Here is a 14,544-nt window from a genome sequence, read left to right on the forward strand (position 1 = left end):
ACTGATATATAGCCTACTACATAATTTTTCATTCAGGCACGTTTTAAACCTTTCAAGGTTTTGCCATCTTTTCCCGTTTGTTAACGTGCTGGTAGGTTTATATCGATTTTTGTAGTTAGTATTTTTTTCGTCCCGGACGCATTAATGACGAAAAATAAAATGATTGATTAATTGAATCCCAATCCGTAACCCAAACTGTAATTCGCAAAACTGGTCCAATTTGAACTGGCAACTCTGACAATGCCCAGAAAAAAAGGTAGGCACTTTAACAAGCAGATTTCTAATAATCCACGCGCGTATCCAATCCAACCACGAACCAATGAGATGCTACGTTATCTGCTATTGTGACCATTCCAGCATTCAGCCAGAGAATTAATAATTACTTTGAACTTTGTTTGGTAATTACAGAAGAAAAAAGAGCTATAGCAGAGGTGGGAATCAAACCCACGTCATTGTAATGACTACTACCGCCCCAACCCAATGCGCCAAGCCAACCGATGGCAAAGCGTTGATTTAATTTAGCTAGAATTTGCGTTTTTCCTTTATTCTTCCCAAACGCAATCTTGATGACGTCGTGAAAAGCGTAGCTTCTGATTGGTTCGTGCTGGATTGGATATCTGCATGTTAAAGTGCCTACCAGAAAAAGGCGACAGTGCCAGTCAGGGTTGCCAGATTGGCCTTTTTACGGCCAAATTTCAGAAATTTGGCCTTTTTGAAAAGTTTTTGGCCGGACAATTTTTGTTTGGCCGCTTGGCCTTTTTTTGGCCTTTTCTAGTTTCCCGATTGGCATTTGGCCTTTTTTTCTTTTGGTTTTCATAGTTCTTTTGGTTATCTCTAGCAACAGTGAAAAGTTTTGGTGTAGCGTTTTACATCATGCCCATTTCAAAGACCTGCTAGCTATGCTTTAACTTGTCTCTGCATCCCTGGCAGTAATGCAGTAGTGCAGTAGAGAGGATTTTTTCATTACTTACTGCAGTGAAAACAAAACCACGAAACAAAATGCAGAGTGAGCTTTTGGAAGCGATTTTGCGAATACGAACGGACATGCTGCTGAATGAAAAATGTTGCACAAAGTTTGATGCCAGTGCCATAATGATAAGGCGTTTTACATCTGATATTGTTTATAGTGAAACTAGCAGTAACGAAATGGCAGAGGCGCTAGTATTCCTAGAATAAGGAGTGTTCATTGTGGAAGGATGTTGGACATAAATGCAATTGATATCTCTGATTTTGCAGTGTTGGGTGTTTAATGTACCGTAGCCTACCAGTAATTGTATTGGGTATAAATATTGTACATATATAGGCTACTATTTCATATATACTGCATTAAGTGATATGCCAATATTATCTCCTTTTTCCTCTGCTCACTAGTCACCAGTAGTGATGCAAGCCGCGCCGCGCCGCGTGCGCGGCCGCTTATGACTTTTTCGCCGCGTGCCGTGCCGCGCCGCGCCGCGTGGAAAGTTGAAATGAAAAAGCCGCGCCGCGCCGTTTGCCGCGTAAACTTTCAAGAAATTAAACTTTTGTAAACGTAAACTTTTAACTTTTCAAGAAAGTCAGTTATGAAACTTCAAATTTAAATTGGAAACACTAATCAGTTTTTTTTCGGAAACCCTAAGCTGGAACAGCGTTGCCAGATGGGGAAATAGGATACCAAATAAAAAAATTCTGGTGAAATTTAGTGGTCTTTGGTACCACGCTTTTTGACCTTGGAACCAAACAACGTTTTGGTGAAATCTGGTGAAATATTCCCCATTGATTGATTTATTTCGTTGTAGGTAAATATAGTACATTAAATACAGCAATGCAATAAAAAAAGAATTCCCAGCAACGGGAATCTGCGAAGAGACCATGGATCTTCGAGTCAAGCAGATACCCCTTGCAGTGTGTTGCAAGTTCAGAGTGACAAATTTGCGCTCTTCAATCAATCTTTTGAATCTGACAGCAGCACTGTAGCCTACCAGCAAACGTGTAGCTTTTGCTACTGGCATGGTTGCAGGCAGTGACGAGACAATTCTTTTTGGAGAATTCTTTTTACTAAAAAACTGTCCAAAAAGGCAAGTTTTATATTTAAAATTAGTGAAGGAGGTTGTTTTTTGCCCCAAAACTAGAAGTTTATCAACATCAGTGACCTTACATCGTCGTCGTTCGTCGGCTCCAGCTCGTGTCCGAGCATTGGTTTTGTCTTCAAATTGAACTTGGTTTTGGATGGTGATGTCGTAGGCCTATGTGGCTTTGGAGGCCCAGTTTATGATGGAAAAAACGTGGGCAAAAGTCACATTGTATGGAGGGTGGGAGACGATCATCATAGATCCGCCGCCAATGTGTGAGACCGAGCTGGAGGTTTCCAGCTTTACCAAGCCTGCCCCCGTTACCGGTAATATTATCGTCATTGGGCTTTGTTCGGTCCTGGTCCAAATTGAGACAAAGGTCATTCGCTTGTGTGGTTGTTTAAGGTGGTCGTGACTACGCGAGGGCTACGCTGCCTACGCACACACTCTTGGCCAGATCCATGTCCACTGCGGTGCAATAAGATCGGAACGTGCAGATTCAGGGGAACCGGTTGCAACGGTTTGCCGGGTGCTCTGTTCATTGAGGCCCGTCAGACACTACCCTTTTCCGCCAAAAAGAGATTGCCGTTGGGGACTTTTACGTGTGTCTATTAGCCCCAGGAGTTGCTAAAAATGAGCCTAATTTTCAGCCTTTGTTCACCTCTACACCACGTTGAGGCATCTCCATAAGATGGGGGCTGAACAAAGTCAGCTTCCAAGACACTCCGATTTCGTAGATCAACATCAGTGACCTTGGTTTGGTTTTTTGAATCTTTATCCTCGGACTGACAAAGCCTTCATAGGTTATTCCTGGTACTTGTTCGCATACTTGTAGAGGCACTTGACGCAGGGCCGGTTACCGAGATTGGCAGAGTGAAGTTTTCCGATTGTTGAAGTCTTGTTGCCGAGAAATTATTCCATTCACTAGGTGCCGCTGAATGGAGAGCAGTCCTGAAATGCGTTGCTCAAACGCACACCCCGAGAGTCGAACCAGCGCCGTGTGATCTTGAGCCCGGCGCGTAACCACTGAGCCATCGGGGCGGACTTACATAGGCTACGGCCGCTACACAATACACATGCATACAGTGGCCACTTGTTTCATTTTAATGGATATCCAAAAGTCTTTCAATTTTTTTCATCGGGATGTTATTGCATCTTGGAGTGCATTTTAACCCTGGCAGTGAAAATTTCCGCTTTTAAAGTAAAAACAACAACTTTTTTGGTTAAGAACTTTTGATGTTTATACTGATAATTATGACTGCTACAGTTATAATCCGTGTATGCAATGTGTGACAAAACATACCTTTTGCATATTCGTTTCATTTTAGTCTTATGTCTCAAAAACTATTTGTATTTTTAGGCAAAATTGCTTTATTTAGGGTGTTTTAACTATCTGGTGAAATTGAATGCAATCTGGTGAAATTTTAGTTACTTTTTGGTGCCAAGCAGCTTCCGGCATCTGGCAACGCTGAGCTGGAAAGCTCAAAGCTGTGCAAATGGCTTGCAGTTGGCAGGGTTTTTGGGGCTGGCTTGTGAGGAAGCTGTACGAGTGTTTTTGGTTAATAGCCTAGCTGATAAGCTCAGTTACCAGGCTATAGGCCTAGCGCAACTACCGCATTAGTTACTGTAACAGTTAGCCTAGTGAGTTCAGGCTATAAGTTTTACTCTTGACATCTTGTCTGTCTGTGTTGTGTGTAGTTCATACAGCCACTGACATTAAAATTGTATTATTGCTTACAAAAACTGTTCAAAAGTCCTGATAGTGGATCCAGGAACATTCTATTTTAAAAAGCATGATGTCTTAGAACTTAGATGCATTGCTGGTAAGAGAATATGATCTGGTTAGCCTAGTTATTATAGTGCACAACTGTACCGGTAGGTTACCGGTACCAGTTATATGCCCTGGGTGCTTTTTGCCACAATTGACTTTCTAAAAAATAAGGCGTAAAACATTTTTTGAAAATTTTGTAATTTGCGGTGTGCGGTGCAGTGTCAAAGTTCCAGATAAATTGCGGTGTGCGGTGCGGTGTGCGGATAGGTGATTCAGTGGCGGTGCGGATAAAAATTTTGAGTTCGCTGCATCTCTAGTCACCAGGCTCTCACTGGTGGACGTTAATGGCTTTTTAGTCTACAGAATGATGCTTAGCCTATTAATGTTATATACATATTTCAGTTGTATTGTAATTGTTTCCATACTTATCTGTTTGTATTTTATGGATTGCATTTTTTCAGGAATTTTACTAAGCAATTCTTTTTCAACAGATAACATGTAGAACAATAGAAACTGGCAGAGGTTGGCAAAAAGTAGCGCCTCTCCCGCTAGCGCTACTTTGGAAAAAAAGTAGCGCCGCTACTGCAGACGTTACTCCAACTAAAAAGTAGCGCCGCTACCGCTACTTTTACCAAAAAAGTAGCGGCGCTACCAAAGTAGCGCGCTATTGCCCACCTCTGGAAACTGGGTAGCCTACGGTATATACTATCTAATTTGTTGTTGAAAGTAAGTGCAAAAACACCACTGATTTCAACAAAGCGAACAGAACCTCAGGTTTGGCCTTTTTTTTATAATTTGGCCTTTTTTGGGGATGCATTTGGCTTTTTTGTTTTATCAATCTGGCAACCCTGGTGCCAGTGCCTGAGGATGGCTGGTTTGGTGGGTTTTGAATTTTTATCTTTGGACTGACAAAGCCTTGATAGGTTATTCCTGGTAGTTTCGCATACTTGTAGAGGCTCTTAACACGGGTGCAACCTAGTTCGTACCTTGAACAGTTCGTACCCTCAGTTCGTACCCTGAAAAGATCGAGAGAAAAAATTAAAAAAAGCCGAAGTCGCTGATCGCAGTTTAATAGCACAAAGCCGAACTCGCTGATTGGAGTTTCCGCAAACAAACTCGAGGGTTAGGGTTAGTGGAAACTGCGGAAAAATGGAACTGCGGAAAAATATTTGCGGAACTGCGATCAGCGAGGAGAGAGAGAAACCTTTTATTTTGTCTGCTGCGAAAAATAGGGTTAGGGTTAGAGCATAGATTACTCTATGGTTAGGGTAAAGGTTAGCGGAAACTGCGGAAAAATGTTTGCGGAAACTGCTATCAGCGAGGGTTAGAGAGCATAGATTACTCGATTGTTAGAGTTAGGGTTACAAGCGGAAACTGCGATCAGCGAGGGTTAGGGTTAAAGCATAGATTACTCTATGGTAAGAGACTAGAGTTAGGGTAAAGGTTAGCGGAAACTACGGGAAAATGTTTGCGGAAACTGCGATCAGTTAAGGTTAGAGCATATTAGTCTATGGTTAGGGTTAGCGGAAACTGCGGAAAAATGTTTGCGGAAACTGCGATCAGCGATTTCGGCTTTGTGCTATCTTTCTTTCGATCTTTTCAGGGGGAAAATTTTAAAATGTTTGCGGAAGCTGCGATCAGCGACTTCCGCTTTTTTTAATTTTTTCTCTCGATCTTTTCAGGGTACGAACTGAGGGTACGAACTGTTCAAGGTACGAACTAGGTTGCATCCCTTAACACAGGGCCAGTTACCGAGATTGGCAGAGTGAAGTTTTCCGATTGTTGAAGTGTTGTTGCCGTGGAATTATTCCATTCATTAGGTGCTGCTGAATGAAGAGCAGTCCTGAAATATGTTGCTCAAGCGCACACCCCGAGAGTCGAACCAGCGCCATGTGATCTTGAGCCGGGCGTGTAACCACTGAGCTAACAGGGCAGGCATTTTGAGGAATCAATCAATCTAAAAGCAACTTCATGTTCAAATGACTGAGGGACCAAAGCTTCAGAGGTTATGGCCACCATAATTATAGTCACTGCTTCTCTTGTTTAGCTTATAAACAAAAGCTGTAGGTCCATTACTGATTTGTGACTATGGAATTTGGCACTGAAGTAACTGCTGCAAAACGAATATTGTCTGCTTTATTCTATGGAGCTTCGTCTATATTAATTATGATAGTGAACAAGAGTATTCTAACAAACTACAAGTAAGTGATATTATAGACTAATGTTAGTCCTGTGATTTGTCACAAATTTTATTAAGTCTTCTGGAGGTAACCGAACATCTGTAATCATACACCAAGAGATGATAAAATTATAGAAATTCCACAATTGACTAGTCAATAGGCTACCGGTACCTTAAAACAGCACCACTTTGCCCAGGTTGACAACTTGGCCAATGATTTGTGAGTTAAAGTCTGACCGCAGTATGGTCATGTTTTATTGGATTTGCTTAATGGATAATAATTAACAGTATTACCTTATCCTACTATCCATTAGACAAATCTGATAAAACATGTTTTAATTAATGGGTTATAATTAACAGTAGGCTAGACTGGTCAGTGCGTAATCACAAATAAATCAATGTTTTTCCTCTAATTTGTATCATAACTCTTACGTACTATGTGCGGTAAAATAAACATTAACAATGTATATTATGAATCTTGTCTATTGGCAACATGACCATGTATTCATTTTCATTATTTCAGGTTTCCATCTGCTCAATTCCTTGGCATAGGCCAAATGATTGCTGGAATTGTTCTGTTAATGGTTGCTAAGTTATTGGGATTTGTGTCTTTCCCAGATTTTAATTTGAGTCTTCCAAAAAAGGTAAAATTGTTTTTTATTAGTATGAATATTTTAAAATTGAAAAAGAGCATTGTCGATTTAATTGTATTTTATCATTTATTGTTCCCGAGAGCATCTATTAAAAACCTGTTAATTTTTAACCTATCTTAAGTGATGGAACACTCTCCAGTTTCGGCTCCAACCACTTTTTTCAACTTCGGCTCCAGGCCAGAGGTGATAGTGGGTCCGATGTGTGTGTGTGTATAGCTGTGGTCGAATTCATGACCTTGGATAAATATAGTTTTATGTTTCTTTATGGTATTGCAGTAATGTAAAAATATACAATTACATATGTTAGCTGTAAATGTTCATGTACGATTGAAAATGGGTTCAAGGAAGTCAATAAATCTTCAATATCTTAAAAACAATATTACATCAGGTGGATAGAAAACACAGCCAAATTTAAAAATTACCCAAATGTTTACTCATAAATGAACCCCTTTAAAGAACCGTAAACATTGCCATAAAGCAATTTCTTTAAGACTGCTTGGTTATTGCTTCACTGCTTGATAAGAGTGGTGTACCAACAACCAGGGCCGTTGAAAGGAGAACTTGGGCCCAGTATCAATGAGACTCTAAGGCCCCAAGTTCAGACACTTCTAAGAAAAACATTCCATATCCAACAAATACGAGGTGGTTTCTTTAAGTTTCCAAGCCCCTCAGAATGAGTTCTTAACATCATCTCAGGTCCAAAAATACCCCCTGGACCACCCTGTCAACGCTACTGCCAACAACCTCTTGGTTAAAAAATTGATTATATATATGAGGTAGATATTAACAAAGGCAGGAATCTCTGGCCAAAATCTTGCCTCCGGTGCATCGCTACCTATTTTCAGAAATTTAAGTTTTTGAATGTGCACATGTTGTCATCACGTCTTGGAAAATTATGAACAATTTTTGTTTTACAGATATTTCCTTTGCCATTGTTGTATTTTGGAAATTTGTTGTGTGGTTTAGGGGGTACGAAGAAAATTAGCTTACCCATGTTTACTGTTCTGCGGAGGTTCACTATTTTGTTAACAATGATTTTGGAGATTGTAATTCTAAGGTATTTTTGTTGTGTTGGAGGTATATGTAATGGTGTGGTGACATAATCTGAAATTTTTTTATTTTCTATTGAAGCAACCAGAATCAACGGAAATGTAGCAGTCTCCAAATCTAATTTCAAGGCTTAAGTTTTTGAATTACTAAAAATGTTATATAGTGCACACTGTATTATTGGTTTTTAATAGTGAAATTACCTATTTAAATCAGTTAACATGTAAAGATTTCTTTATATTAACTTGTATATTTGTGTGGTTTTAGCAAAAAACCTTCAAGACCAATTGTACTTTCTGTACTAGCAATGATTGGAGGATCTATTATTGCTGCCAGGTAATCAGAAACTTGATTTTTAAAAAACAAATTTCCTACAAAAACTACAAATTTTATGTTGTATACTTTTTGCAAGAATATCAATTTTATTAATCCTTTTAGCTTTTAATAGAAATAACTTGGCCGCTTAGGTCATGTTCTATTGACTATAAATATTTGTTGACCATTTCCACTTTATTGTACACTAATGATTCCTCCCTATGATGCACAAAACTTAATGCATGCTGCCAAAATACCTACGTACCTGCCATCAAGTTTGAAAAAGTTAGACACTTATGAAATGTGCATGTACGGTACTGTAGCATATGTCAGCAGTAAATGAATATCAACTAAGCCTAACATTTCATGCTATATGTAATTATTCAGTGAGTGTACAACTGTACATTTGATATTGTAAATATTAAATCTTATATCAAAACATTTTTTTTAATTCCAGTGGACGACTGACTTATGCTGCTTATTGAAATCTGCAATTATAATATTGCAGATTTCTGTTTGTTGAATATCAAACAAATTTTTCAGCTTTACTTTTTCCAAGCATAAAGAATACAACATTTCAGCCAATATATTGTATATGTCACTAATTCGTTTTTATTATCATACACGTGTGCGAATTGTTAATTAGTTTCAAAGTAACATTATCTCAATGATGTCTTATTTTGCAGTGATGATTTGGCTTTCGATTTAGTTGGATACATTTTTATATTTTTTAATGATATCTTCACTGCTTCTAACAACGTCTATATCAAAAAACAACTCAATGCAAATGTAAGTGGACGAGACTTTGATTACAAACTAGGGTATACATTACAATATACATACATAGACGTTGAATAGGCTGGTGAAAAGAGACGATGCCCCGCAAAACAGAGGAAGGGGAGATGTGTTTTGACCTGCTCATTTGAGATGTTTTAAAAAAGGTCAATAATTCTGTCAGATAACTACCAGTTTTGTTCAATTTAGTACACAAGCCGTCAGTTGGACAAATTTCAAAAATGTCGCACTAAATGTGCCGAGTTGGAACGTGTTTTCGCGATATCTCGTGTTTTGAATGTGTGTAACGAATTTGGCGATGTGTAGTCCTTGGCAGTCTAGCGAATTTGAGTTGCGACGTTCGATAGGCTATACACATTTTTTTCTGCTTCACAATAACCCACAACAAAATGCAATCACGAAAGCCAAAATGCGTTTAAAAAATAATAAATTTTGTTTCAGGAACTTGGAAAGTATGGAATTATTTTCTACAACAGTTTGTTCATGATCGTCCCATCCACATTACTGCTGGTTGCCACTGGTGACTTCAGCAAAACTGCTGAATTCAGCAGCTGGACCGATCCCGCTTTTTTTGTTCAATTTTGTCTCTCTTGTTTCATGGGGTAAGCAGTTGTTTCGAATGATACTGTATATGGACGTAATGTCAACAAATTGCAAACCTTTTCTTGAGATTTATTCAAACAAACAAAAGGTTTATTCAACTTGGTGCGTTTTTATTATAAATGTCTGATCTTTTTTCAGGTTTATTTTAATGTTTTCCATCACACTTTGCACTAATTATAACTCCGCTCTCACTACGACAGTGGTGGGTTGCATAAAAAACATCGCCATCACTTACTTTGGAATGTATTTTGGAGGCGATTATATTTTTTCATGGACAAACTTTATGGGTATTAATATAAGGTAAGTTGGCTGCGAGTTGACCATTGGTTTCAATCAATTGTTTGATCGTTTTCAACTTTACGGTTTTTATTTGTGTAAAGTTTAAGTTAAAAATGCCTGCTTATCAAAGCGAAATAATTAAAAAGTGATAATAGCACCACAAACTGAATTTTTGTATTTTATGCTGAAAATTTATACTTGTTATAAACATGCTATCGTAAGGTAGAACGATAGATTTTTAGTGACCCCACTGCAGTTTCAACACACGGTGCTATTTTGTCGCTACATGACACGAATCTTTTGTATGTGACAAATCAGTTGTCTGAAATTGTTAGAAAAGCATTACCCATCTAATCTATGGTGTTATATCAATGCCATCACTCTGTGTGCTGATGATGTACGAGAGCACGTGCAAATGTTGTTGTTACCGACAAGGGAACAAATTTCAATATTAACTTCTTCGTAGCCTAATGACTGCTTCTGCCGTTGAACCTGCGACAAGTTTACGTGATCGCGCCTGTTTGACGTCACGAAACATTTTCTCTGTTCAAACATTTATTCGATCTCTCGTAACCGAAGGGTACAACAAAAAAGGGAAAGCAGTTACATACTCTTACGAAGGGATTTTATCACCTGATAGGTTTCTTAGCAATTGTAGTTTAAGAGGCAAGAAACAGTCGGTTTGACGTTACAAATACTTTCCAGTGTGATCGGGGGAATTGTTTATTCTTACATCGCATTCTTGGACAAACGGAAGAAGAAAACCACCGCCCCATTACGAGAACCAGTATAACGCCTTTGTATTTTTGGAGTAGTTTTGTGTTGTTTGTTTTTTTTTTTTTTTTTGTTTATGTCTGTTGTGTCGCATTCAGTCCGTTCAGTTTGCTTATTTATTATGAAAGAAGCAATCTCACTGGATTGTGTGTAACTCCTGTAGTCACTTCGTTTATTTTGGTGCTGTTCTTTTTGTTTGCAATTGCACATCTAACAACGCAGCTTTGATTCTTGGTATTTATGAAGTGATTGCTAAATGCTTATCATCTTGTTTTTTTTGCGGTTAGTATGTGAACCTTTTATCTTGAGAATTATGGTTGAGTAGGCCTATAGTATATATTCTATAAAGCGTTCAACATAGATATCTTGTGTCGAGTCAAGGTGTGGCAAACAGAACACAAAATTCAAGAACAAAAGTCGCCAAGTGCATTAAAACTTTCTATTCTTGCAAACCTAAACCAATTAAATAAAAACTAAAAAAAGTTATATCTCGAGGGTTTTAGGTTTCAAACGCGTTTTGTTTTTCGTCTTGCTACAGTATGCGTTTGAAAGAATAGATAACAACATACGCTGAAGTTAACACCAGGCACAAACCTATCTGTACTGATTTGATAAGCAGAACTGACCAAGCCATTCATTAGAATCATTACCCTAAGGCCTGATTAAAACCACAATAATGTGGCTTAGATCATACTTGGAAAAGCTTGGAAAGATTGTTTGCAAATGGTTATATTTCTTAAAGGCGTTAACCGCCTATATAGAGTGCTTTCGATGAAGCAACTATATTACTACGACGTTTAAAACTGCTGACTTGGTTCAAAGAACCAAATACTCTCCATCTCTATGTTGCAACCCAGCTGCACATCCAATTTTTTACTTTTTTGTATTAACTTTTTCAATGCGATAAATCAGTGCATTAGAACTTATAATTTATTTAGGTTGAAATTTAGCTTTCTTCTCTCGTTTAATATATTTCCTTTGTTTCTAGTCATATTAAGTTAGCATGTTTAATTGCTTGTAACTTAAGTAGCAATTTTAATTTTTTGTGCTCCACGCTTCAAAACCCAGCGCATTGCAAAGAGAAGAAAGCTCATTTCTAGGCATTCTATCGTTTAGTATTGTTTTGTTATTGTTTTTAGCTTTTTACGTATGTTTGTAGATATGCAGTATGGTATATATTGTTTTTTTTTTACATTACTTCATATTACTGCTATAGTTTAGATTACATTTTTTTTTGTTAATTTTTAAAGTAATAGGCTTCTCACCTGCATAGTATTCCCTGCAGCGCATTTTTGTCTACAATCCACAGTACATAGTTGTTTTAATTTGACTGTTATTACAAGGTGCTTATCGATCAATATTGTCAACCCTTTGTTATTCATGCTGCTCAAAGTGCTCATACCCCAAGAACATAACTTGTTTTTAGGCCCGAGACACCAACTTATCTTAGTTTTGTCCCAAGGTTTCAACGCCATTACTTTCAACGCATAAGTTACTACGTTATTGAAAGTAATCTGGCTTTGTTTACACACGTTGTACTGCGGTAGAAAATGCACATTGCACATCGTTACAACATCATCATCATTATGTTCCTCGTGTTGAGAGTTGGATACAATGCGCCATTGTTCTTGACCATGAGCTGTTCGTCGCACAATCGTTACAACACTATATCACAATTCGCAGTATTTAGGTTTAATATCCAACTAGCATGAGCATCTGTTGCTTTTCGGTAATTTTGCATTGATAACTGTCTTATATTTTTCATTGGGCTGCAACTATAAGCCTACATTACTGTGTAGGTGGTCCAATAGGTCCATAGAAATTGGCTCCTATCGTTGTGAATGCTCTGCGTTGCTTAAGGTTTCTTTGATTCAAACTACCCACCACCAAAGCCAGTGTTTCTAATTGATTGCATGAAAACAAATTACGGTAACTTTACGAAAACGTTCCTCAAGCGTATAACTAAAGACGAATGTTGCCAAAAGAATCCTGAAACGAGGAAGTTTGTGTTTTCATATGTTGCGAGTGGCGGTTTGTGGGTGTTGGTGTCCATGGTTTCTAATTTACCGAGTGTTTGATTTATATGCAAGGCTGGTGGTGCATGTGCCTCGAATTTAGTTTTGGTGAAGTTTTTGAAAATTAGTATCTTACGCTGTGGTAAATAGTCGAAACTTCCACCGAGCTGGTGTGAAAAAATGTAATGTATCTAGTTTTAATGTATTTTATCCACTTTGTAGTTAATAAATTTCTGTCAATTTTCCTACCAAAGCTAAACTACTGACAGTAAGTTTTTAAAAATTGAAGCAAGATGATTTGTATGTCCACATACAGTGGAATACGTGGCAAAGCGGGACGCTTAGAGTGAAAACACAAATTCAACGATAGTGGTGGCGGATTTAGCTAATATTTTAAGTGGACGTTTGGTCAGATAGCTTATTTGGTTTAAAGATCAAGCAAAATCTTTTTGCTGTTGTAGCATCAATGAAAAAAAAAGTGATAATAAGCTGGACACGTATGTACCTTTTTGTACCAATATTAATCCAATGAAATAAAACTGCCAGATAGGTTTTTAGTTTCCAACCTACCGCAAGACATGTTTTAATTGTGTACAAATGTACAATACAAATGCCTATAATAATGCAACAACGTGAAAGCTGAAATATAAACGAAAATTCAACAACAAAACGCAGATACAATCTAGACTCAGGAGTCCCATGTTCTTGTAGGCCTATTTCATGTTCTGTAAGAATTTTTTTGTTACTGGTCAATATTGTTCTGCGATAAAAACGTAGCTCCCAAAAAATGCGCTCATGTCGTGGTCGTTGCTCGTTACATTTCCACCTCTTCTAAAGAAAAATTGCCAATACACGTTTTTCTTCTTTAGTTCACGTAGCCTATTGTGCTTCGCGAAGGTACATTTTTTACAGAAATTAAAGTTTATGATTTATTAATGGGTGATTTCAGTTAAACGGTGACTAAGGCTACCAAACGTAAGAAACCTTTGCCGCCTCGCTATGCCACGTATTCGCTTGTGAATTATGCTTAAAGGTTTCATCAGCGCTGATAAAGAGTTTGTTTCAAGTTTTTTGCGTGGTTTCAGTGGACAGGTTGTGACTTGTGGTTTTTTTTTCTTTTTTTTAGATATTTTACTATCCTGCCAAACGTGAAGTTTAGATATCCTTTTTTTCCAGTGCGAAATTGGAAGTAGTAGGAAGAAGATTTCTATAAAACGTTCTACAGAACAACATATTAGATGGTGACATTAAATTAAGATTTTGTAACTTATGTGTCAACAAAAGATGATGATGAAGCAATTGTGTGCAATACATCTAGATATTAGTAAATTTTTTCGAAAATATTTTTCATACAAGTTTTATGCTTTATTGTCTTATGGCTTTTTCTCGGGTTTTGTTTTGAATCAAGTTTTTCGTGAAGTGTTTCGTTTTGAACACCCTTTGATTGGAAGGGGGTAGTCTAATGTCTTTTCCGCAGCCTAAATCCAACCAGGTGTGCGATTCACAGTAGTTAGAGAGCCTGAGCTAAACTTATATATTTGCAATGCAAAGTGATTATTGCATTTATCTCGCAAATACATAATATGTATTACACATTTGGTTTAAATTAGAAAAGCATCTGGCAACACTGATTATTGTAAGGAAGACCACGTACTGTAGTGTTGTTGCCAACAGCCGCATTTAAATAAGTCTATGTGGCAATGCCGCAATGCAACATGAAGCACTGTTAGCATTCTATTGCATACACCCCAGAGGAGGATAAATTTCATTCATCGCGCCTTTTTACAAAATTAGCCTACGCCTTTTGCCAACAATTTGGAAACTTGTTTTCAAATTGAATTTATGCACTTGCAAATTGCAGTAGCCTATAGTAAGCAACAACACAGCTTTCCATTCGGTGGCACCAAAAATATGTAATAATTCCAAGGACACTTTCTCGGTCAGAAGACAAATTAAAGATGAGACTTCTTGAGCCACTGTAGACATAAAAAATGAACTGTGTTACTTTTAAAAACCTTTATTTCTCGATGCTTTTAGTTAGTTGTTTAGTTAGTTAGCTACG

General features: G+C 37.7%; 1 protein-coding gene across 1 annotated transcript; it reads left to right on the plus strand.

Annotated features, from left to right (window-relative positions):
- The first annotated feature begins 5,910 nt into the window (after positions 1 to 5,910).
- Positions 5,911 to 14,073, plus strand: LOC145778006 (solute carrier family 35 member D2-like protein). Its single transcript, XM_082589387.1, has 9 exons — positions 5,911 to 6,023; positions 6,525 to 6,645; positions 7,572 to 7,711; positions 7,969 to 8,037; positions 8,703 to 8,805; positions 9,253 to 9,413; positions 9,553 to 9,714; positions 10,399 to 10,480; positions 13,609 to 14,073. The coding sequence occupies exons 1-9, from the start codon at positions 5,911 to 5,913 to the stop codon at positions 13,639 to 13,641; spliced, it is 984 nt and encodes a 327-aa protein (XP_082445513.1). The 3' UTR covers positions 13,642 to 14,073.
- The last annotated feature ends 471 nt before the right edge of the window (positions 14,074 to 14,544 follow it).

Source organism: Aplidium turbinatum, chromosome 10 (assembly GCF_918807975.1).
Source record: "Aplidium turbinatum chromosome 10, kaAplTurb1.1, whole genome shotgun sequence".
Lineage (NCBI taxonomy): Eukaryota > Metazoa > Chordata > Ascidiacea > Aplousobranchia > Polyclinidae > Aplidium > Aplidium turbinatum.

What these genes read in the sequence shown, in the direction of transcription:
- LOC145778006 (XM_082589387.1), top strand. Translation starts at nt 5,911, where the DNA reads ATGGAATTTGGCACTGAAGTAACTGCTGCAAAACGAATATTGTCTGCT. An exon ending in AGTATTCTAACAAACTACAA is followed by an intron (nt 6,024 to 6,524) that starts GTAAGTGATATT and finishes TCATTATTTCAG; the next exon opens with GTTTCCATCTGCTCAATTCC. An exon ending in CCGCCCCATTACGAGAACCA is followed by an intron (nt 10,481 to 13,608) that starts GTATAACGCCTT and finishes TCTTTTTTTTAG; the next exon opens with ATATTTTACTATCCTGCCAA.